The 21367-nt window shown below is 41.2% G+C and overlaps 1 protein-coding gene across 5 annotated transcripts; it reads right to left on the reverse strand.

Annotated features, from left to right (window-relative positions):
• Nucleotides 1-94: 94 nt before the first annotated feature.
• Nucleotides 95-20562, reverse strand: brpf1 (bromodomain and PHD finger containing, 1). 5 transcript variants are annotated; one of them, XM_028454166.1, is made up of 17 exons: nucleotides 20338-20562; nucleotides 19448-19507; nucleotides 17641-18440; nucleotides 15526-15715; nucleotides 15157-15444; nucleotides 13326-13843; nucleotides 12338-12527; nucleotides 12132-12263; nucleotides 10823-10951; nucleotides 9119-9521; nucleotides 6630-6935; nucleotides 5423-5701; nucleotides 5193-5340; nucleotides 4960-5093; nucleotides 3794-3906; nucleotides 3538-3692; nucleotides 95-1013 (listed from the first exon to the last, which is right to left on the reverse strand). In XM_028454166.1, the coding sequence occupies exons 3-17, from the start codon at nucleotides 18393-18395 to the stop codon at nucleotides 830-832; spliced, it is 3924 nt and encodes a 1307-aa protein (XP_028309967.1). In that variant the 5' UTR covers nucleotides 18396-18440; nucleotides 19448-19507; nucleotides 20338-20562; the 3' UTR covers nucleotides 95-829. The 5 variants fall into 5 exon arrangements, with proteins under 5 accessions (XP_028309967.1, XP_028309965.1, XP_028309966.1 ...); XM_028454164.1 differs by having other exon boundaries at nucleotides 3794-3909; XM_028454165.1 differs by lacking the exon at nucleotides 19448-19507 and having other exon boundaries at nucleotides 3794-3909.
• Nucleotides 20563-21367: the final 805 nt, after the last annotated feature.

A 21367-nucleotide genomic window follows, 5' to 3' on the forward strand; every position in this document is an offset into this window, starting at 1 on the left:
TTGTATTGCTGTTGTCACAGTGACATTTATTAAGTTTAAGATCCCAAAAAAACTAAGAGGAAGCGATAGACACAAATAAAACATCTCACACTCATCATTTTCTATTGTTTTTTAATTATTATTATTAAACTTCTATCTTTATGCAATCTGTATGTATAAAAGTTCTAAAACCATCAGCTGGAGCCTAAAAGAGAGACGGTTGTGTTTCAGTTCAGTCTCATTGTTCATTGGCTGACAGCCTAAGTAACAAATACACATGTTAACAAAAGGCTACAAAAAGGAGAATGAATGAGCACAGACTGAAGAGATCACCAAGTGAGAAACACTCCATGGTGGACCTGCTTTTTCAAAGTACAGTACCAGCAGAATAAATTACAGTATACGTGGGTTTGGGACAGTGTGTCCTCATGATCCAATGATGGGCCAGGAAGTGGAAGGCGGCTGATGATCAATTGTGGTGTGTTTCTTCAACATTATCCAAATGCATTTTCCCTGTTGAGCTGTGAGCCAATGGTTAAGTATGCATAATTCCGTCCCACGAGATCAACTTTCCGACTCTGTAAACCATCGTTAACAAACATACATCAACCACATACAAGGAATACTTTGATTTTATACTTTTGAACATAATTTACCATTTTCCAAACTCTCTTAAATACAATATGTTACACGTCAGATTAAATACAGCTTAGTGTGCATGATTGCCGAAGTAGTGGCTGGGGTTCCTCTGCACTTTCATTTCCCTCTGGGATTGTTTGTTTCCTTGTGTGATGCAGAGCCCGGTTCTCAGGGTGTGAAATTATTAATGGGGTAAAGGGTGTGTTTGTGTTCAGTCGCTGTCGCTGGTTTCGCTGCTGGGGTCTCCCTGCACCTTGCTGCGGTGCTGCATGGCGCGGTGATACGCCACCTGCACAGACTTACGGATGTTGGATTTCCTTCCTTCCAGCATCTTCTCTTTGTCCAGTTCCTGGTCCACACCGAGGGGTACCAGTTTGGAACGCGGCAGCCACTGCCTGCACACACACACGCGCGCGAACACACAAGTGAAGAAAAACATCTCTGAAGGCACTCAATGCAGGTTTTGCCTGTGTTCAACTACATTATTATACAGAGTGTGTCACTGTCTCACACGGAGCCCAGTGTTACGACAATAACTTTTTCTGGGGTAGAGAGACACTGGGAGGGGGTCGCCAGATACCTTCAAGAAACTAAGAATAATTTTTTTTAACAATTTGAGCCCATTTTTGTTTATTACTACACCAAACTTGCCACATTTAACCTATTTTCATCACTTTTTCTTGCCATATTTTTGCTCTTTTTAATACATTTTTGCTACATTACTCACATTTATGCCACTTCTTTATCAAATTTCAATGCCACTTCTGGACATTTTTTCACTTTAAAGACATTTTTGACACTTATAAACCCTTTTCATCACGTTTCCCACCTAATGTTGCAAATGTTGACCCATTATTGTCACCTTTGGCCTCTTTTTGCCACAATTCATGATAATTTTTCCCAATTAATCCACATTGACTATTTGCAATGGCCATTATTTGCCAGTTTAAACTAACTTTCCCTACATTTTTAAATTCCATTACCAACAATTTGCAACTTTTAACCAATTTCTGTGGTTTTTAAAATCCCATTTCACCACCCTTTGCACCATTTTTGATCACTTTTAACCCATTTTATTTCTGATTAAAACAATGATTCACATCTTTAAGATGACTAGATACTATGACGCAAATAATAATAAACTTCCTGGATAACAGTGGATAATATTCAGATAAATAAATAAATAAATGTGGTTACCACAGATTCATAAAATAATGCACCATCATTTTCTTGAGTACAGTGGGGGTCCCTGGTCTCTGGCACCTTTATTTTGGGGTCGTGAGCAGAAAAGATTGAGAAACACTGGTCTACGGGACTTCACATCCCACAATGCAATGCGCAAATGCTTTTCCGACAATGTCAATAAACTGAGTGTTTATAGTGAAGATCAAAACAAACTTTTGAACGGCGATTTGAACCTTTTACATCTGTTTTTGAGCAAATGATCTACGATTTATTGATTTACGAGGCCTACACTAAGTCTTTAAATGATCGTCTCAAGGAGTTTTAAAGGGATGCAATGATTGGCCCGAAAGTCGAAGAACTAAGAAATGAGCAAATATTGGATGAAGCTGCAAGGCAAGGCTCTACAAAAGGAAGGACTGGTTTCTTGTTCCATCGGTGGGAGGAGCATGGGTTACTAAGAAATATTCAACAATATTTTCCTCAAGATGATCATATTTTTCATCTTACAAGCCTTTCCATTAAAATAAAGCTGTGTATGGTGTAGAATTAATCAAATTAATTAAAAAATAAAATAAAGAGTTTTTTTCTTTTCCTTAATTTTTCAGTCTGAATATATATTTAGGTCCAATAAACCTCCTTCCAAGCATAAAAGGGAATGAAACAGGTGCATATGTTAATAATTTAGAGGCAGGTTAGTGTCTTGTTAATGTGTGACAGGCTCATTAACTTCATGTTCAAAATGAACTTCTTTTCTGAGATTTATCTCTTCGACAAAACCAATATCTAGTCCTCTGATCAACTTTGGTTTTCCTCCCACCTTCATCGAAAGTGCCGACACAGCAAACCATGGCCTAAAAAAGTGTTGTTTTTCTACTAATTCGCTTAAAAACCACACGTGCCCTATTTCCTTGAAGTCCTCTGTTGTCTCAAGGTTCAGTGTGAAATCTACGCTGCCTGTGTCTTGACAAAAATATCCATTACAGCAGTGGTTCTCAACGACCCCCAAATTAAAGGTCAGGGGCCATCTATTAGTGGGAATAAAAGGGATAACTTTTAGGGGTCACATCCATAAAGTCAACAAAATGATGATCTATTGTTCAATGAATCTGTGATAACCACATTTATTTATCTGAATAAAATCCACTGTTATCCAGGAAGTTTATTATTGTTTGCACCATAGTATGTAGTCATATTAAAGATGTAAATCCTTGTTTTAAACATATGTAAAATGGGTTAAAAGTGACCAAAAATGGTGGAAAATGTGGTAAAATGGGATTTTAAAAACTACAGAAATTGTCATTTAAAAAGTAGGAACAATCAGTATAAACTGGCAAATAATGGGCAAGACAAATCGTGAATGTGATTAAATATGTGAAAAGAGGTTAAAAGTGACAATAATGGGTCAACATGTGCAACATTAACTGGGAAAAGTGGTGGAAAGGGTTTATAAGTGCGGAATATGTCTTCAAAATGGAAGAAATGTGTAGAAAAGCCATTGAAATTTGATGGAGAAGTGGCAGAAATGGGAGTACTGTAGCAAAAATGCATTAAAAGGAGCAAAAATATGACAAGAATAAAAGTCCTTGGGGTCCTGACCCCAAGGTTGAGAAGCCCTGCATTACAGCACGCTGCTTCAAAAATAAAAAAAAGAATCATATTTTCGTCACCCATTTACAGTGTGTGAAAAATGTGATGATTTGAGAGGATACTAAAGTTAGGAGCCAAAACACTGACCAGGTTCTCTTGTTATCAAAGAAAAGGACCAGGAACAGGTGCTCCCTGGCCTCCTGGGTCATCTGCTCGCCCAGCTTGAGCACATCCAATGGCGGGACGGGGATGGGCACTCCGCGGTGAAACACGCCCTCTCTCGGCATCTTTGGGTCGATTATCTGAAGGTGAAGCAGGAAAAGATGAGGACACTGACTCGGAGTCCAGATCGACCCACAGTGAATGAAGTCTGTATTTCTCCAACAGTCCTTGAACGTCTCACCAGTGCGGGATAGGACGGATAGCCTCTGCATTTGGCCCACACCAGGTCCAGGGCATCCAGAGAGGAGTAGTCGTCTGAGGTCATCCAGCATCCGGACCGATCCCGACCTCGCCCTACTGACAGAACGCAGACACACGCTGTCAGGTGACCTGGTTTCACACTACATACTTCTTCCTTCCCAACCCTAATACGTGTTGGACTGTTTATACAAGTCAGCGGACTCCCCTGATCTCTAAAATTATAGGGTCAACAATGTATTTTGAATGAAAAGAGCTGAAAAAAAACCTACAATTTATCATATTATCTATGGTTGATATGTTTTCTTTGATCTTTATTAAAACACTTTATGACTTTACTGGAGTATTTAATCGGGAAGTTTTCTTCCAGTAGCTGCTACACAGTATTGAGGCATCTTTGAGAGTAGTTTGTGTAATAATAAAAATGATGGGGCAAAAAGCAATATTAAATCGTAAAATGCAAAAAATTAAGATTAGGATAGACATAATACTGTCCAATATTTTGTAAATGCACAATTTAGGGTTTGATTTTTGCCTTTTGTATCAACATGAAATATTGGAACACGGGGACTTTAATATGCCACCAAGTGGTCAGGGGTGTGAAATACAAATTGTAAAAAAAAAGACAGCCACTATGTGCCGCTTTAACAATGGAGCGAGCTCCCATTGTTCAATTTAAAGATCTGGTTCATTAATGGCCGACACATCACCGGCGCACGAGTAAAGAGACGCACGCGAACGTTGACCAACATGTGCTCAGTGAGAACAGACTGGGAAGATGAGTAGCGGGCAGTACCACAATCAACCCCCCGACTCAGGAAAATAAAACCGACTTTTTAATACTTTTAAGGGGCCTTAATTTTCCAACATTTGATTGATTATCTTTTATTACATTTTAAGACACAACAAACACCCTGAAAATAATTTGTCACAGCAAATGATAGTTTGACGATTTCATAGAATTTCAAACATTGTTTTAAGTCCTTACAGTTTAATAAAAATGGAAAAGGTCTTTCTGGCAAAAGATAATTGTCTTATCCAATTAATAAAGAAACCACCATTAAAAGTGCATCAAAAGTCACTACTATTACAGCATGACGTTCTAAAGTCGTGGTTTATGTATTTATAACGGTTGCTGTATGAGCTTACAGTGTGAAACGCTTCTGGATCCTCCCACTGAGTAAGAATCGTTTTCCGTGCCGGACGTTTCTTCGCTGCTGTCCTCCTGGAAGGCGGCGCGGGAGAAGGAGGTTTTCCCTCTGCCCTGTTTAGACGGCGTCGTACTGAAAACAAGAACAAACGAGTCTGTTAAACACAGATTCTAAGATGTGAAATACAGAAAAAAAGCCAATGGAATCATTTAAAAAAACCTCACGAATCACCTGGTTCGGTCCGAGGCCGCGCTGCTGCTGCTGCTCGTTGTGGATTCCGAGTCTGAGCTTGAACGAGGAAGACGAGACTCGCTTCTGTAAACTCGAAAACTTTCCGTGACCGGTTGGTTTCCAGGATCAAAGCCGTTGCTTGGCAACCCTGAGGAAATGAAGGATAAGCGGTAAGTGAGGGGTTGTAGCTTTCTGAGGAGTGGGCTTTAGCGTGTGCTGAGGATGTGAACCTGGCAGCAGGTCGTCATTGTCGCTGTCGCTGTCTGAGCTGGAGCTGCTGTGGGGGCTGCGGGGCCGTTTCCTCTGCCTGCTGGAGGACAGCAGCGGCAGCTGTGGGGGGCCGATGGGGCTTTGGCTCACTCCTGCGCCGCCATAGCCGGGGTCCCTGTTCTTGGGGGGTCGTCCTGGTCTCTTGGGCGGTCCAGCCATTTTCTGGTTCTTCTTTGAGAAGAGGACGGATGTCCGACGGCCCACCTCTGGAGCCAGGACAGACGGGGAGATGCTCAGATCTTGGAGGGAAGAGAGAGCATTAGACCATAAAACAAAGATTAACCACCATCATTAACCACTCGACTCCACCCAGGGTTCTCACCAGGAATTGTTCACAGCGTAGGGGGGTCGCGAGGTGCACGAGCGAGCGCCGCCGCTAATAAATACTCACAGACACTGTATAGACAAGAAAAACCATTTTATTCAAAAGACTGATTCGAAGATGCGCTTTTCAAATATAAATTAGTTATTATGTGGGACCCGCAATAATATTAGGACCGTTATGGTCTGGATATGCGCCCCCCCACCCACCCCCCAACCTCAATAATTTTGAGATTATGAAGCAGTCTATATTGACCGGTGATTATGGATTACCAAACGGCAGATCCCTGACCCGGCCTGAGCCCGACAGAACACGGCCCGAACCTGTCAGACCTGAACGTCAGACCTGACGTCTCTATAAACCCGTTTCAACAGTATTCACATCCGTGCGCATGCATGTAGAATGATGAGTTATAAACATGACGAGCAGCTTCATGTACACGACACGCTACGTCTGGTTGAAGCAACACTGTTTATATTGGACAGTAACTATGGGTTAAAAAGCGGAGAATGCACTCAGGCAACATCGGGGACAGCTTAGTGGCTGCAGGGGTCCTCAGGTAAAGACAGGAGCATCTGAGCAAATCGCTTGTGTTAAATAGACAGTGAGGCTGATGTATGTGTTTCTAGGTTATGCAGATTAAAAAGAGAGTTAAAACAACACGTGCACACCTCGAAGTCCCTCTTGTGTTCAAGTGTGCAACAATTACTAAGACGGTACCGATTAAAAAAGCCCCCTACGCTGGTTGAAACACACTGTAGGGGGCGTCATCACACCGTAGGGATCAAAATAACACCGTTGGCGCTGGCGAGAACCCTGCCACACACAAGTGCAAAGCACCCCACCTTTTCCACCAATCTCCTGGCTGCTGCTCTCTCCCCCCTCGTCGTGATGACCCGCAGACGAGCCGTGGTGAGGGAGGGACGACCCTCGGTCCGACCCCACACAGTCCCGACCTCCTAACCCAGGACCGCCCTCTCGATGGTGAGCCAGCTTCCTCTTGATCACACTGATCTCTTTCCTGAGAGCTTTGGCTCGTCGCGACTGCCCGATGCTGTGTTTTCCTGAGCTGGCCTCATCCAGACGCGTCAGCAGGTAATGCAGCTGCTCCTCCAGCGGCAGGCGGCGCCTGTTCTCAGGCAGCAGCAGGTCTGAGAGGCAGAGGATGTGTATCAGTGGCACAAGCTGTAATGTATCTAACGGACAGTTAAAACACGAGCAGACAATCATCCAGTTGATGGGAGATGCACATACTGAGTTGCATGTGAACAATGGCCTACCTGCTGCTCTTTAGCTGTTACTAAATAAAAAAAACTGTTCCCTACATTCAATCGATGAATTAAAAAAAAAAAAATCAACGTTGCCATCTATAAGGGAAATAAAGCGGACAGCTTTTTGGGGTCCATCCATAGAGTCAGCAAAATGTAGGTCCATTGTTATAGTATTCAGAATCAGAATCAGAATCAGAAATGTTTTATTTGCCATGTACAGTTTTGAGGACAGTACAAGGAATTTGACTTGGTGGTTGGTGCACAAAACAAGCAACAAAAAGAAATAAAAGAAATAAAAACAAAACAACAAAGAACAACCCAGCAACAATAATAATAATAATAATGATAAATATAAAGGATGAGGGATAAATAAAGGATAGATAGAGAATAAAGGATAAATAGGATAAATATAAATATAAATATATATATACAGTGCAGCAGGTATCAAGCTGGTGGAGGTGGTGATCGGGTGGGGGGGGGGGGGGGGTTCAGTGGGTGACTTGGGGTGTGTTCATGTGGATGGTGGCAGAGGGAAAGAAGCTGTTTTTGTGTCTGGAGGTTCTGGTCCTGATGGACCGAAACCTCCTACCAGAAGGGAGAGATTGAAACAGTTTATGACCGGGGTGGGAGGGGTCGGCCACAATCTTTCCTGCACGCCTCAAAATCCTGGAGGCGTACAGGTCCTGGAGGGAGGGCAGATTGCAGCCGATGACCTTCTCTGCAGAGTGGATGATACGCTGCAGTCTGGCCTTGTCCTTGGCCGTAGCTGCAGCGTACCAGATGGTGATGGAGGAGCAGAGGATGGACTGGATGATGGAGCTGTAGAAGTTCACCATCATCTTTGTTGGCAGACTGAACTTCTTCAGCTGCCGCAAAAAGTACATCCTCTGCTGAGCTTTTTTGATAAGGGAGCTGATGTTCAGCTCCCACTTGAGGTCCTGAGTGATGATGGTCCCCAGGAAGCAGAAGTACTCTACAGAGCTCACTGTAGAGTCTCCCAGGGTGAGGGGGGCTGGGTTCTTCCTGAAGTCTGCTATCATCTCCACTGTCTTTAAAGCATTGAGCTCCAGGTTGTTCTGGCTGCACCAGGACACCAGCCGGTCTGTGATAACCACATTTATCTATTTATCTGAATAATATCCACTGCAAATTTATTATTATTTGCTCCACATCTTAAAAATGTAAATTATTATTTTAATCTGAAATAAAATTGGTTAAAAGTGACTAAAAATGTTGGAAAAGGTGGAAAAATGGGATTTTAAAAACTACAGAAAATGTTTAAAAGTTGCAAATTAGAGTGGCCAAAATCTACCATAAAAAGTGGTAAAAAGGATTGACTTAAAAGTGGCAGAAATGGGGGTTGTTGGGGTAATGTACTGTAATTTAAAAAGTAGGAACAATTAGTTTAAACTGGCAAATCCTGAATGTGGTTAAATTGGCTAAAATAAGCATGAAATATGTTGAAAATTAGGTTAAAATGACAATAATGGGTCAACATATGCAACAATAGGTGGCAAAAGTGGTGGCAAGAGATGAAAATTGCCAAACATGCCTTGAAAGTGGAAATAATGTGCAGAAAAGGCATTGACATTTGATGGAGAAGTGGCAGGAATTTCAAGTAATGTAGCAAAAATGCATTAAAAGGACAAAAAGTGACAAAAATAGGTTAAAACATGGCAAGTTTTGTGTAGTTGCTAAAAAGTTTTTAAAAAATTAGCAAGAATTTGCTCAAATTGTTAAAAAAATATTCCTAGTTTCTTAAAAGCATCTGCCGACCGACTCCCAGTGTCTCGCAATCCCAAGGTTGAGAACCCCTGCTGTACATTATGTAGAACTTAATTTGATCAAAACAGATTAACTTTTCCATTCATTTAACTACGGTTAAAGTCATTACATATCTATCATTAAATCTTTTCTCAATTAAATCTATTTTCTTTGTTGCCCTAAATTACATGATTATATTAATTTTAGTGACCTTGATTTACAGTTAACATCCCATACATTACATCTATAAATAGGTCTTTGAATGATTTTTCTAGTTGCAGGAAAAAACGAACACTGACCTTCCTCATTAGAAGACATGGGGTGCTCTCTTTCTCTCTCTCTTTCTCGCTCCCTCTCTCTCTCCCGCTCTCTCTCTCGCTCCCTCTCTCGCTCCCTCTCCCTCTCCTCGTGCTGAGTCTCCGGGCTCTGCTCTCGTGGAAGGTGCAACCCCGCCTCGTAATCGAAGCCGATCCGTTCCGCTTGGCGCCTCGCCGTTCTTAAAACCACGGCGCCCATTTCTCTCAACCGCAGGGCAGCGCGGTAGAAGACGGTGTCCTTGGCGTTGTACTTGAGGCAGTTGTTGACGATGAGGCCAAAGTCGGACTCGAAAGACTCAAAGGTGAGGTAGCGATGGGATTCCAGCAGGTTCCACATGGTCTGAAAGTCCATTGGCGTGTCAATGTGGTCCAAATAATCCGGCACCTGGGAGGGAATCAGACAGAGAGGGGATCATCATCTTTGAACAAAGGAGGTGGGTTTGGACACAAAAATCTATAATCATTATCACACCATCGCTTCACTCATCAGACGAGTCAACAACACTTCTATCTATATAGCGCAAATTACAACAATCGTTATCTTGTCGCGCTTATCAAAATATAACATTTGTAAGAAAAACCCAACAAATCCACGTGAACAAGCATCACAGGAAGAATTTGAAATCAAGTTAAGAACTACTGTTAACACAATCCTAGTAATCCTGAATTAGGTAAAGATTATTTTACTTTACACTTTGATTTATAAAGTAGTGATGCATGATATTATTGGCACGGTATCGGCCTCATGTACAGTACTAGACGCTTTATCGCCCGTGGAGAGGAGTTACTAATGCGTAACAGAGGTAGAATTATTCACTGAGGGTGATCGTATGTCCGGTTTTACACAGACTTGTCTTCTCTGGACAGTCCGGGGATATTTTACAAATTAATGAAGTCATCCGGATTTCCCAGGGACCTTTGATGCATCTCGGGAACATATACCACCAGTTTCTGAAGTTGGTCTTTAAATGGTTTTTATGGTATCATTAGGGTAATTTTACACACACCTGACATATGAATTAAAAATGCCACTTTGTTGTTACAAAATCGTTACACAAAAGAGAAAGAGGACCAAAGTCTAAGAAAAAAAGAGATTAATAGAGACCAAATAACAGTGGATTTAATTGAAAAGTTGATTTATTGAAGTGTATTTAATGATTATTTACTGTTCAGTAAGCCTAAAGTTTTTTGTTATATTTTTAATTTCTAGGAGGCAATGTTTCTGACTGAGAAATTTTAATAAGGTATATGAGATTTTCCAATGACAGATTGTTATAATGCATAATAAAGGTGACTGACTTGAGTCACCACTGATTTCAGATTTTTTGAAGTCTTTGTTATAAAGAGAGAAATCATTTTTTGCACCGTATGGACAATAACAACATATTTATTTATTTTATTTTGGTATATTCAAGAAAATGTTGAGTACTTTGCTGAGGTCGGCCCAAGTATCATCTTTTTGGAAATCAAAATATGGACACCCTACTTCACTGAATTTACCGAAATATCGGCATATCAGATATCGGCCATGAATTCAATATTGTGCATCCCTAGAACAGAGATAGAGTCTAACATTGGCCCAAAAGTTCAAGTAACAAAAATAAAGCCAGAAAGTTTGAGACGTTTTCAACAATTATTGCAGAACTAACAGAAGCTCCCGCGTGTGTGTGTGTATCAGATCATCACCTCGGCCAGTGGTACAGGCTCAGTGAAGAAGTTGTTGGTGTCTCTTTCCTGCAGCTGCTCCAGTGTGCTCCTGAGCAGCACCAGGAATGGAGTCAGCTGCATCTCCAGCGCCACCTGCTGCACTTTAATCTGATGATAACACACTTTAATGTCAACTTACAGTACAAACAACACAATGTGTGAGAAAACACAAAACCAAATAGATGCACAGTTATGCGCAACTTGACGTGAATAACTCATGTGAACGTCGTGCAGGGTTGGGGCCAATTACAATACAATAATCATGTAATTGATCATTAATTACAATTATGACTTAAAGGGGACATATTATGAAAAATCCACTTTTGCAGTTTTTTTTTAAATCACATATGAGGTAAGTTGTGTGTCCACCGGCACACAAAATATGAAATAAAACCATCTAGTCGTTTGTTTGTGGTCTGTGTAAGTCTTATAACAGAGAAAATTGAAAAGTTTGTGACGTCAAAAGCTAAACCAAGAAAGAAAATACCCACCCCACCGCTGGTAACTCCACCCATGGACTCCACCCCCAACCTGATGAAAGTCCGCCATTGTTTTTTACACAGAACGCGACTGTAGCGACTGCAGTCGCTTCAATCGCCCGTGATGAGTCGCTTAAACATAGTGGTGCTTTTTGAACACTCCATCGCTCCAGTGAACTGTGTGTGTGTGTGTGTGTGTGTGTGTGTGTGTGTGTGTGTGTGTGTGTGTGTGTGTGTGTGTACAGAAGGATGACAGGGGAGAGAGAGGGCTGATCTTCTCCAGCACCTGTAATTTACAGCGCTGTTTTTACGGTTTAAATCATTAACTTATGGAGTTACTAAAGGATAAGTTCACTCAGAATGTAGGCTTATTCAAGAAGTTAACCGCTTTAATTTTGCCCAGTAAATTGAGAAAGCCTCCATCTGCAGCAGGAGGAGTTGTCGCATGAAAAGTTCAAATTTTTGTGACCTCTTAAAGTCACATAATTTATATTGATTTTTAATGTAATCTAGTCACTTCAGCTGCGTTCGGTGTGAACACACCTTTAGTGCGTGCCACCCCGCGGAAGGGAGAGGCGGGGAAGGGGGAGGTCTATGCAAATCCAGGGACAGCCCCTTCTAAAACAGAGCACTCTCAAAGACCTCGATAATACAGGGTCTTAAACTAATATTTGTAATTGTAATTGGAAAACATGTCTGTCACCGTAATAATAATTGAGTTATAATTGAACATGGATAATTGAAGACGTAATTCTATTTGAAAAATGTAACTGACCCCAACCCAGACTTTGTGTGTGATGGAGTCTCACCGTCTCCCTCTTGAGTTTCTCCCTCTTACGGATCAGCTCCACCAGCAGCCTCGCTCGCTCCAGGTCGTGTCTCAACCTCTGCCAGGCCTTCAGCTGCTCCTTCAACGCCGACGTTTTCTCCTCACCGCCGCTCTGCGGGACAGACGCCATGAACAAACTGAACGACACTAACTTGGGGTCACGGGGGTGTGTGGGCGTGGCTGTACCAAGGGAAGCGGCGTGACAGGCTGTGGTGGCAACGGCTCGGCGTGTCGCTGTGACTGCAGGTGTGTTTGAAGGCGGCGCAGCAGAGGAACGCCGTTACGACTTTGCCTCTTCAGGGTCCAGTAGCTGTGGAGCCGCTGCATGAACTGGCTTTTCCTGGGTACAGTCAGGTTACTGGTGATTTTGCTGAGCCTGGAGAAAGACAGGGGCAAAGAAAACATGAAGACAACAGTTCAAGACAAGAAACCAGGGTTCCTACACATTTGAAAGGTCAAAATTCCATACTTTTTACAGACGGGGCCTAATTATCAGAGGATAACAAATTAGAATTTATAATTTGTAACATTTTAACAAATGACGTGTATCAGGAAAATAAATTATGAAATGAATGGTTTGTTTTCATTATTCTAAATATGTATGCCATTTTGGTCAGTCCATAGTTTGGTCATTGGACTTTCTATTCAGAAAAGGATTTAAAAAAATTAAGGAGTAGTAATTAGATTTTTATTTTAAAATTCCAAAAAATTAAGATTGAAAATTAAGGGATTTTTCTTCATCAGGGTAGAGAAGGGATACTAGAAAAAATATATATTTAATGCTAGAAGAGAGAAACAAAAAATAATAAAAGCACAATTTTGAATATTGTGCAACAGGAAATTGTCGTTTTCAAAGAGCGCATTTCTAACTCCATAGATTCCTTTTCAGTAATTTTGGTTAATATTTTTAGAGTCCACCTACGCTAGTTTTTTTTTTTTCTGTCATTACGTAATGCATGGCATAGTTGAAAATAAAAGAACACAACTGTAATTTGTCATGTATTGTCATATTTTTTATATATTTTGATTATAATTACTTTTTATTGCGTATAATATATCGGGTAAAAATCCTACAACGATAGTGCAGGTGTAAATAATTTTAGCGATAGGATTCAACAGTTAAGCACAATCTGATTTTTGCATTGGTCTTCCTCTGAGGTGATATACTGGGTACCTGTGTGGGGGTATGCAGGGCACAGATACCACAGGAGCAGCTGCTCTCCTCTCAGCCAGGATCTTTCTCGCTCGTTTCATCTTCAGCCTGGATTTGGCCTTCGCCCTCTTTGCCCTTTCAGAGCTCCACCCCTTAGAATCCTCATCGTGGACGATGCTGGGCTCATCGTCCTCCTCCAGGTCTCCTTCGCTATTGGACGAGCCCATGCTGGCACCGCCCACCCCCCCTAAAGGCCTGGCCGACCCTGGTGGCGTGTGGATGTCGCAGTACGCCGTCTTACGGACGCTGAATGAGGTGCCGTTGGCGCCGGTTTCTCTGACTGGTTCCATTTTCATGTAGAGTCCGGCCTGCTGGGCACAGGTGACGTGGAATGCTGTGTAACAGTTGGCTTTGTGGCACTGGATGCAGGCGCCAGAGCCTCGTTGTTTACAGATGTAGCAGGTTAGCTTCCAGCGAGCAGGAGGAATGTGTTCGATACTGTCGATCGGCTCCAGGAACACGGTGTTAGCGAAGCAGACCTGAAGGGACGACAAGGCACAGTTTCATTAAAGAATTTACACATGCTCATTACTAACACCTGTAGACATATAGAAGTATTCAACCCAGAGATACACAACTGTTCCCACGGCGAGGCCACAGAAATGTGATCGTCTGATCTCAGGGCCACATTATTAAACATCATGTCAGCAATGACCATTCAGAGCATTAACACCGCAAAGTCCAAAGGGTTTTGCCTGTAGTTTTGCTATTGTGTGGGATATTTGTGTATTTCCATCATCATTTAATGTACTTTTGTTCTCCTTATTTAATTTTTCTGTCCTTTAGAGTGCTTTTGGAGTCGTATCGTATAGTTTTGTTCTGGTTTCTTGCCTTCTGATAATTTTTTTATGTATATCAGTTTTCATTTTGTGTTTTCAGACATTTTTTTGTGTTTTCGGAGTCGTTTTTTTAATTTATATGTACTTTTAACATCATGTTGTGGACTGTAACACGAGGGGGTAAAAAGGGTTTCGTCAGTTTTATTATTCTTGTGTTATTGAATTCATTTTGTGTATTGTGTTTGTTGTATTTTCATTTTGCGTCCTTTTGGAGTCATATTGTATATTTTATTATATTTCTTGTTTTTTGATTATTTTTGTGTTTTTGGAGTGATTTTTTTGTATTTTTGCTGTTCTTTCGTGAGTCTTTCGAGTCGTTTATTTTGGAATTGGTTAATTACGGAAATCTGGAATTTAGTTTTGAACAATATTGGCACAGCAGATATCAGCAGAGAGCTAATATTATACATCCCTTTTCAGGAGGGTTTTTCAAAATGTTATGAGACATGGCACGCCATTAAAGAATTCACAGTTATTTGATATTTATTGTGTGTGATGTGTATTCGAAAAATAAATAGACTTTCAATCAGTTTGTAGCTAAGTTTTTTTTTTTTTTTTTTTTTTTACCAATTACTAGACATTTCAGGTTACCTCATTTTAATTCCAGGCGACCCCAAGTTTGAAAAACACTGATTTAATGTATTTTTGTCATCAATGAATGTATTTTTGTTGTTCTTATTTGTATTTTTCCATCCTTTTGCATGCTTTTGGAGTCATATTGTATATTTTTGTTATGGTTTCTTGTCTTTAATTATTTTTTATGTATATTGGTTTACATTTTGTGTTTTCAGTGTAATTTTGTGTACTTTAGGTGTGATTTTTTGCGTTTTTGCCGTTCTTTGGAGTCGTTTACATCGGTATCGGTTAATTTTGGAATATAGGCAAAAAGCTAATATTGCACATCCCTAGCTACATGCTCGTCCTACATAAAACATGTCCTGTGTTCAGTTTACCTCTGGGATCCACAGCGCACACACTACGTGAGCCCAGCGTGAGTCGTCCGTCTGTTTGAAAGCTCCTCCTTTATTGGGACACAGAGCACAGTCCACGGCCCGGCTGGGCGACTGCAGGCAGCGCCGACACAACCACTGGCCCTCGGGGATGTAAGGCACGCCGTAGCATTCCTGGTGCACGGCCAGGTTGCACATGTCACAGAACAGGATCACGTTGCTGTTCTGACACTCACCGTCATTACAGATGCAGCAGACGGCGTCTTCGTCGATGAGCGTGCTGGGGTCGGCCTGAGGAGAGGAACGCGTGGTGGTCACATCCATGTGGTGAAGCGGTCAATGTTCTTTTACTCACTGTCGCCGTCACAATACCTTATTGTGGCTCTCAAAGTAGGACTCCTTCTCTAAGCGGTCCATCAGATACTCAAACACTTCCTGTGGGATGGGGGTGACGCCGTCTCGCCGCCGTTTGTCGTTCATGATGTCGAGCCAGATGTAATCTTCTTCATCGATGTCGTACTCTACCTCCTCATCCAGCTCCTCTACAGACTTATCGATGTATCTGGAGTTCAGTGAGAGGACAAAAGTAAACGTTGAAATAGTCGTTTTAACAATTTCAAAAGGTGATACTGCAAAGTCAACTGCTCAGAGAATGTGCGCATTGCATTGTGGGATGTGGAGTCCAGTTGACGTTTTGACTTCATTCTTATAGTCTCAAAATAACGCATGTAACTTTTCTGATTATGTAAATAGAAATTGTTTACGGTGGAAATCAAAACAAACTTTCGAGCGGCAATTTCAGTCTTTTACATCTTGTTTTTTTTATTCTTTTTGAGCAAATGATCTTGGATTTATTGATCAATGAGGCCTAGCACATTCTATCTTTATCAGATTAAAAAAATTATCATCTCCAGCAGCTTTAACATTTAGTTTCTTTCAATGCAGAATGCTAAATTTATTATAATCTACCAAATACATTTGAATTGTCTTGAAATAAAAAAACAAAACAGGTGAAATAACCTCATATAATGTTTATCAAGAGTTATTCTTTTTTTATTTTCAAAGATTTATAATTAATTTGACTACAAAGACAAAGGTTTATAAAGTAAATGGGTAAGTCGCACTCATTTCATTAGTTTAAATGTTCTTAAGATTATTTTATGTCAATGTCAATGTCAACTTTATTTAAATAGCACATTTCAAAACAGCTACAACTGCCCAAAGTTCTGTACAGCAAACATTATAAAATACAATGTAAAAATAGTCACAAAATGTACAGCATAAAACAATAATAATAAAATACATTGGATCTGCTCAACTTGTGTTGAAAGCCAAAGCAAAAAGATGGGTTTTCAACAATGACTTAAAAACATGAATGGACTGGGCCATTTTGACATTCAGAGGAAGGCTGTTCCAGAGACTCGGAGCCGCTACAGCAAAAGCCCGGTCTCCTCTGGTTTTGCGCTTAGCTATAGGCACCACCAAAGTCATTTGATTGGAGGATCTCAGTGTTCGACCTGGATCACGAAACAACAAAAGCTCCGAAAGGTAGGATGGAGCCAACCCATTCAGACATTTAAAAACCATCAACAGTATCTTGAACTGAATCCTAAAATTTTATAATCACTATAATAAATCAACTAATGCGTTGAGTTATTATGCTTAAGTTAGAATATAACTAAATGTTCGCCGTCTAATTTCTGAGTTTTTAAATTATTTGTTTTACTTCCTACATAATTAATGTAAGCTACAATGAAACAAAACACAGAGGCCAATTCTTCTATTGTTTTTTAAATAGAGGCAGACAGTCTGAAGGAGAGTGATGATGATGATGATGATGATGATGATGACATTCTGTAGGATAACAGACTGTTCGGTGCTTTAAAATACAAACTATTGTGAGCAGGGTCGGGGTCAATTATAATTGTTAATTACAATTAAGATGTAATTATACTATAATTACTGACAGAAAAAAGTCTCAGACGCCACACCAAAAATATTAATACAAATATTTTCCTGTATAAAGAAGCCTAACAAGGTAACAAAGAAATGAGAAACAAACTAGTGTATTTTACAGTTGATTTAAGACATGGGTCAAAACTGACCTGTTATCATAAGAGATGCTAACAGGAAGCTAACACAAGAGGAATGGTTAACTTTTATGGGCTTATTTATTAATGGATCATTAATTGTGATCATTTGTAATTGAACTTTAGTAATTGAGAACATAATTATAATTGACTTTCAGGAGAAAAATAATAATTGTAATTTTAATTGTAATTGGAAAAGATGTCAGTCAACTTGATCGTAATTGAGATGTAATTGAACATGGATAATTGAAGATGTAATTGTAGTTTAAAAATGTAATTGAACCCAGCCCTGATTGTAAGTGCTTAAAAAGCTGTGTAAACATTTGTTTTGCAGTCGTTTCATTATGAAGCTTCGTGTTGATGTTCTGTGAGGCGTTAAAGAACTGGATCCACAGACCTGTAGTAGGACGAGGGTCGAGGTGGAGCGTCTAGCCGGTCCTGGTCCAGCTCTCTAAACACAGCCTCTGGAAGCTTGACGGCGGGCCCAGACTGGGAGCTGTGGTGATGAGACGAGCCCTCCTTCTTCTTCTCTTTACTCTTGTGCTTCCCAGACTTGGGCGTTGATTTGCCGCCGTTGGACGAGGACATATCCGACCGGTCCTTTCCTCCTCCGCCTCCCATCTCGCTGCCTCCGACCCCACCATCACTACCATTACACACCCCTCCGCCACCCCCAGTCCCTGAACGAGGGGCGTCTTCGGCGTCGCTGTCGTCCTCGGACACCACGTCAATGTTCTCAAAGATGCTGATGCGGTGAACGCGTCCCTGGATCTCCAGCTCCACCATGCGCTGGGCCTGTGCGTACGTCATGGTCTCTCTGCCCGGGGAGTTGGAGTGCTCGGACTGGTTGGGGCTGCCTGGTGTGTTCCCCCCATGACCAGACCCCCCTCCTCCTCCTCCACCGCCACCACCCCCCCCATCGTCTGTATCACCTGAACCGGGCAGCGACGCCCGAGGAGGCCGTCCTTTCCTCTTCTTCTGGGGCACGGCCGGGGCAGGAGTGGGGTTTTCGTGGTCGTAGTGATAGAGGTGATACTCGATACCGCTGTAGCTTTTGTAAACTTTACGGCACGTCTCCACGGGGCACTCGTAGGGCGGCTTGGTGGCCCGCAGATTGTGGCAGAAGGTTTTCACGTCAAAGTCCAGTCCCATTGTGCCGACAGCCACTGCTGGGACAGACAGAGGTCAAGTTTACATCTGCAAAAAAGAGACACAGAGGAAGATTAAAAACAGTGATACGTGCACAGATAACATCATGTTGATGAGACTCTTATAAAATAGGAGGTTAGAGCTTTATGTCTTTGCAAAGTTGTGCAGGATCCCAGTGAAAAGTGTCACTAAAATGGGCTTTTGTACAGTGTTAACTAAAAAAACCATTTATAATTTGATTAAAACTAAGTTGCATTTAAGTCAGAGGACTATGATTAAAACTAAAACAAAAACTGTCAAAGGGTTCAATTATTTACCATTTATCAACCTGATATGGGACAGTATTAAAGGTGCAGTCTGCAACTCTTATAAAAGTGACTTTTTGTCATATTTGCTCAAGCTGTCACTATGTAAGGACAGCTTTACATCAAACTAGTAGTTTGTGTGAAAAAAAGAGACTCATTAAGTCCCGCCCCCTGCTGCTCCTGCAGCCTTTGGCAGATTGCCAGAATGCACCGGCGACCGAGCAAAAAGAACCAATCAGTGCCAGGATTGTGTTTGATGGGCTGTCTGACAGTTGTTGCTTACAGGCCCCACCCCTTTCCCGGAGCTAAAGCGCCGTCTTTTTTGCAGTGTATGGTCTGGAGGAGTAGAAGATGGAATTGGTGAGTTTTCTGCTTGAAAGGTGTAATTGTTAAACTAGAACTCTGTAGTGCATGTGTTGTTTGTGTATGCACAGCAGCCTCCATGTGGGCTGCTGTAAGTGACACGTGTTGTTGCTGCTGTTGCTGAGGCGTGTGCACATTGAGAGAGAGAAGCGCTGCAGTAATGGGCTTTTAACAGTGCATGTTATATTACTGTGATGTTGCTGTTGGACTAACATTAGCATGTTAGCTGCTCTGAGGGAGGGACTTTGGAAAGTTTGGAGGCAGGGCAAGAGAGCAGTGGGGAGGGAGGGGGAGAGAGAGATCTGAGAGTTGCGGACTGCACCTTTAAGGTTTGTAAATTGGTCAATTACGACAACGTATAAGGATTTTGCCCTTCTGTTCACTAACCTCAACCAGTCGAAGCGGATGGCTGCCACCTCTGGACCTGGTTCCGCTGGAGATTTCTTCCTATAAAATAGAGGGAGTTTTTTCTTCCCACTGTCGCTAAATGCTTGTTCATGTGGATCTTGTTGGGTTCTTTTTCTTACTATGGACTCTATTTCATTAAGCACAGTAGCACACTGAGATAAATAAAGTTGAGTTGAGTGAGGTTTCATTGATTCAAACAACTGTTACTATGGAAATCCACTTTTATCAACTGACATGTTTCAATTGTCAACTGACTGTGTTCATCAGAAATATACCAAACTCTTATACACAGTCTATTAACAGGCCTTTGTATCATGGCCGCGGTTGGACACTAATTAAACTATTATCAACAAGACTCACAACACTAGAAATATATTAGAATTTTCCTAAAGTTCGAGTTAACTACTAATTTTCTGCACAAGCACAACGAGTGACAACCACAAACACAGCCGGAAGTCCATCACCAAATAACATGGTTTCCGACTGATCCGCAACACCGATTAGCTCCTCAGCGTTTCCCTCCACAATGACCTAACCCCTGTGAATACAACGATGCACAGCAAAAAAACGCAGCTTAAACGTCTAAATTGATGCTATGGCTATAAACATAGGTGTGCGGTGCTTTCTCTGAGTCCAACTCGTCTGATTTTTCTGTTTGCAGCCAAAAAAATCTGTGAAATGTTTCGCACTGTGAGGGAAAACAAGCAGCCTTGTGGCAGTTAGAGCTCCACGGACGTCAGTCTGAGAGAACAAATACACACCAGGAAAACCACACAGTAATAAATAACCTCACATAATCAAAATGGGAACATGTTTTACGTAAAACCAGGCTGGTTTTGAAGACCACAGAGTACGTTATAAACACTTACTACTCCACGTTCCTCCAGACTGCGTGCCACGGAAACCTCACAGCAGCTCAGAAAGGGTCTCAGACCGAGTGTTAAATGCATTAAATGATCCCAGAGCAGGCCCCGGTCACATTGGGATCACTGGGATGTGTTTTAAGGGACGGAGTAATATCCAGATCGTTTCATTGTTGCTGGGAATTATTCAGGAACTCGGCGGAACAAAAGGGACAACCATTGCTGTAACGCTGCGCCTCAGACGCGGTTTGACACTTTCGCCACAAAAAGCAGACGCAAAAGGAGGAGGGGGAGAAGTCGCTTTAGCGCGGACAAAGGGCACAGCTCACCCAAGCAGTAGTGTTCACAGTGATTGTGTATACTTTTGAAAGCCTCTCACCAAGCGTTGTGTGAGAATATTTTACATCACACAAATGCAGTTTGACTGTTGCGAATCTGCGGATTAGTTACGAAAATCTTGGTATACGGGCTTCTTGTGGACACGCCTTCAAATCCGCCCACGGAAGATTAAACAAAATACATCAACATTTAAAATAAAAGGTACTAATAGTTACATTATAAGTATTACAATTCTGATTATGTTTGCAACAAAATAACAGCTCAGTTCATAAATTCATATTTTTTTTATATACAGTGCATGCATCATTTTTTAATATATATATATATATTTAAATGTAATTTTTTTACAACAATAACGCGTATGTAAGAAAATATGGTTTCAGCCAACAATTATAGGAATACATATTAAACAATTGTAGGGCTGACCTTGGTATGGCTGAACCACAATAAACATTTTTTTATGCCACAGTGGATAAGTCTGACAATTTATTTGCATTTGTTTCAAAAATCTTAAATTGTAAAAATGGAAAGAAAAAATACAACTAGTAATTGTGAATGTTCTTACTTCTGATTTCAAATTAAAAAAAATCTAAGTCATAATTATGAGATACTAAGTCATAAGTGAGATACTAGCTCATATTATTCTACTTTTCCTATTTATTGTTTTTACTGGTGGGACTTTAATAACCCTAGGGGG

The sequence above is a fragment of the Gouania willdenowi genome, chromosome 7 (assembly GCF_900634775.1).
Source record: "Gouania willdenowi chromosome 7, fGouWil2.1, whole genome shotgun sequence".
NCBI lineage: Eukaryota > Metazoa > Chordata > Actinopteri > Blenniiformes > Gobiesocidae > Gouania > Gouania willdenowi.

Bases quoted from the DNA above. Each gene is read 5' to 3' on its own strand.
- brpf1 (XM_028454165.1), bottom strand. From the start codon at position 18,395: ATGGGACTGGACTTTGACGTGAAAACCTTCTGCCACAATCTGCGGGCC. The intron at 6,936-9,118 runs GTCAGTGTTCGT...TCTGCCTCTCAG, and splicing joins CATGTCTTCTAATGAGGAAG to ACCTGCTGCTGCCTGAGAAC. The intron at 3,693-3,793 runs GTGAGACGTTCA...CTTCACCTTCAG, and splicing joins ATCCGTCCTATCCCGCACTG to ATAATCGACCCAAAGATGCC.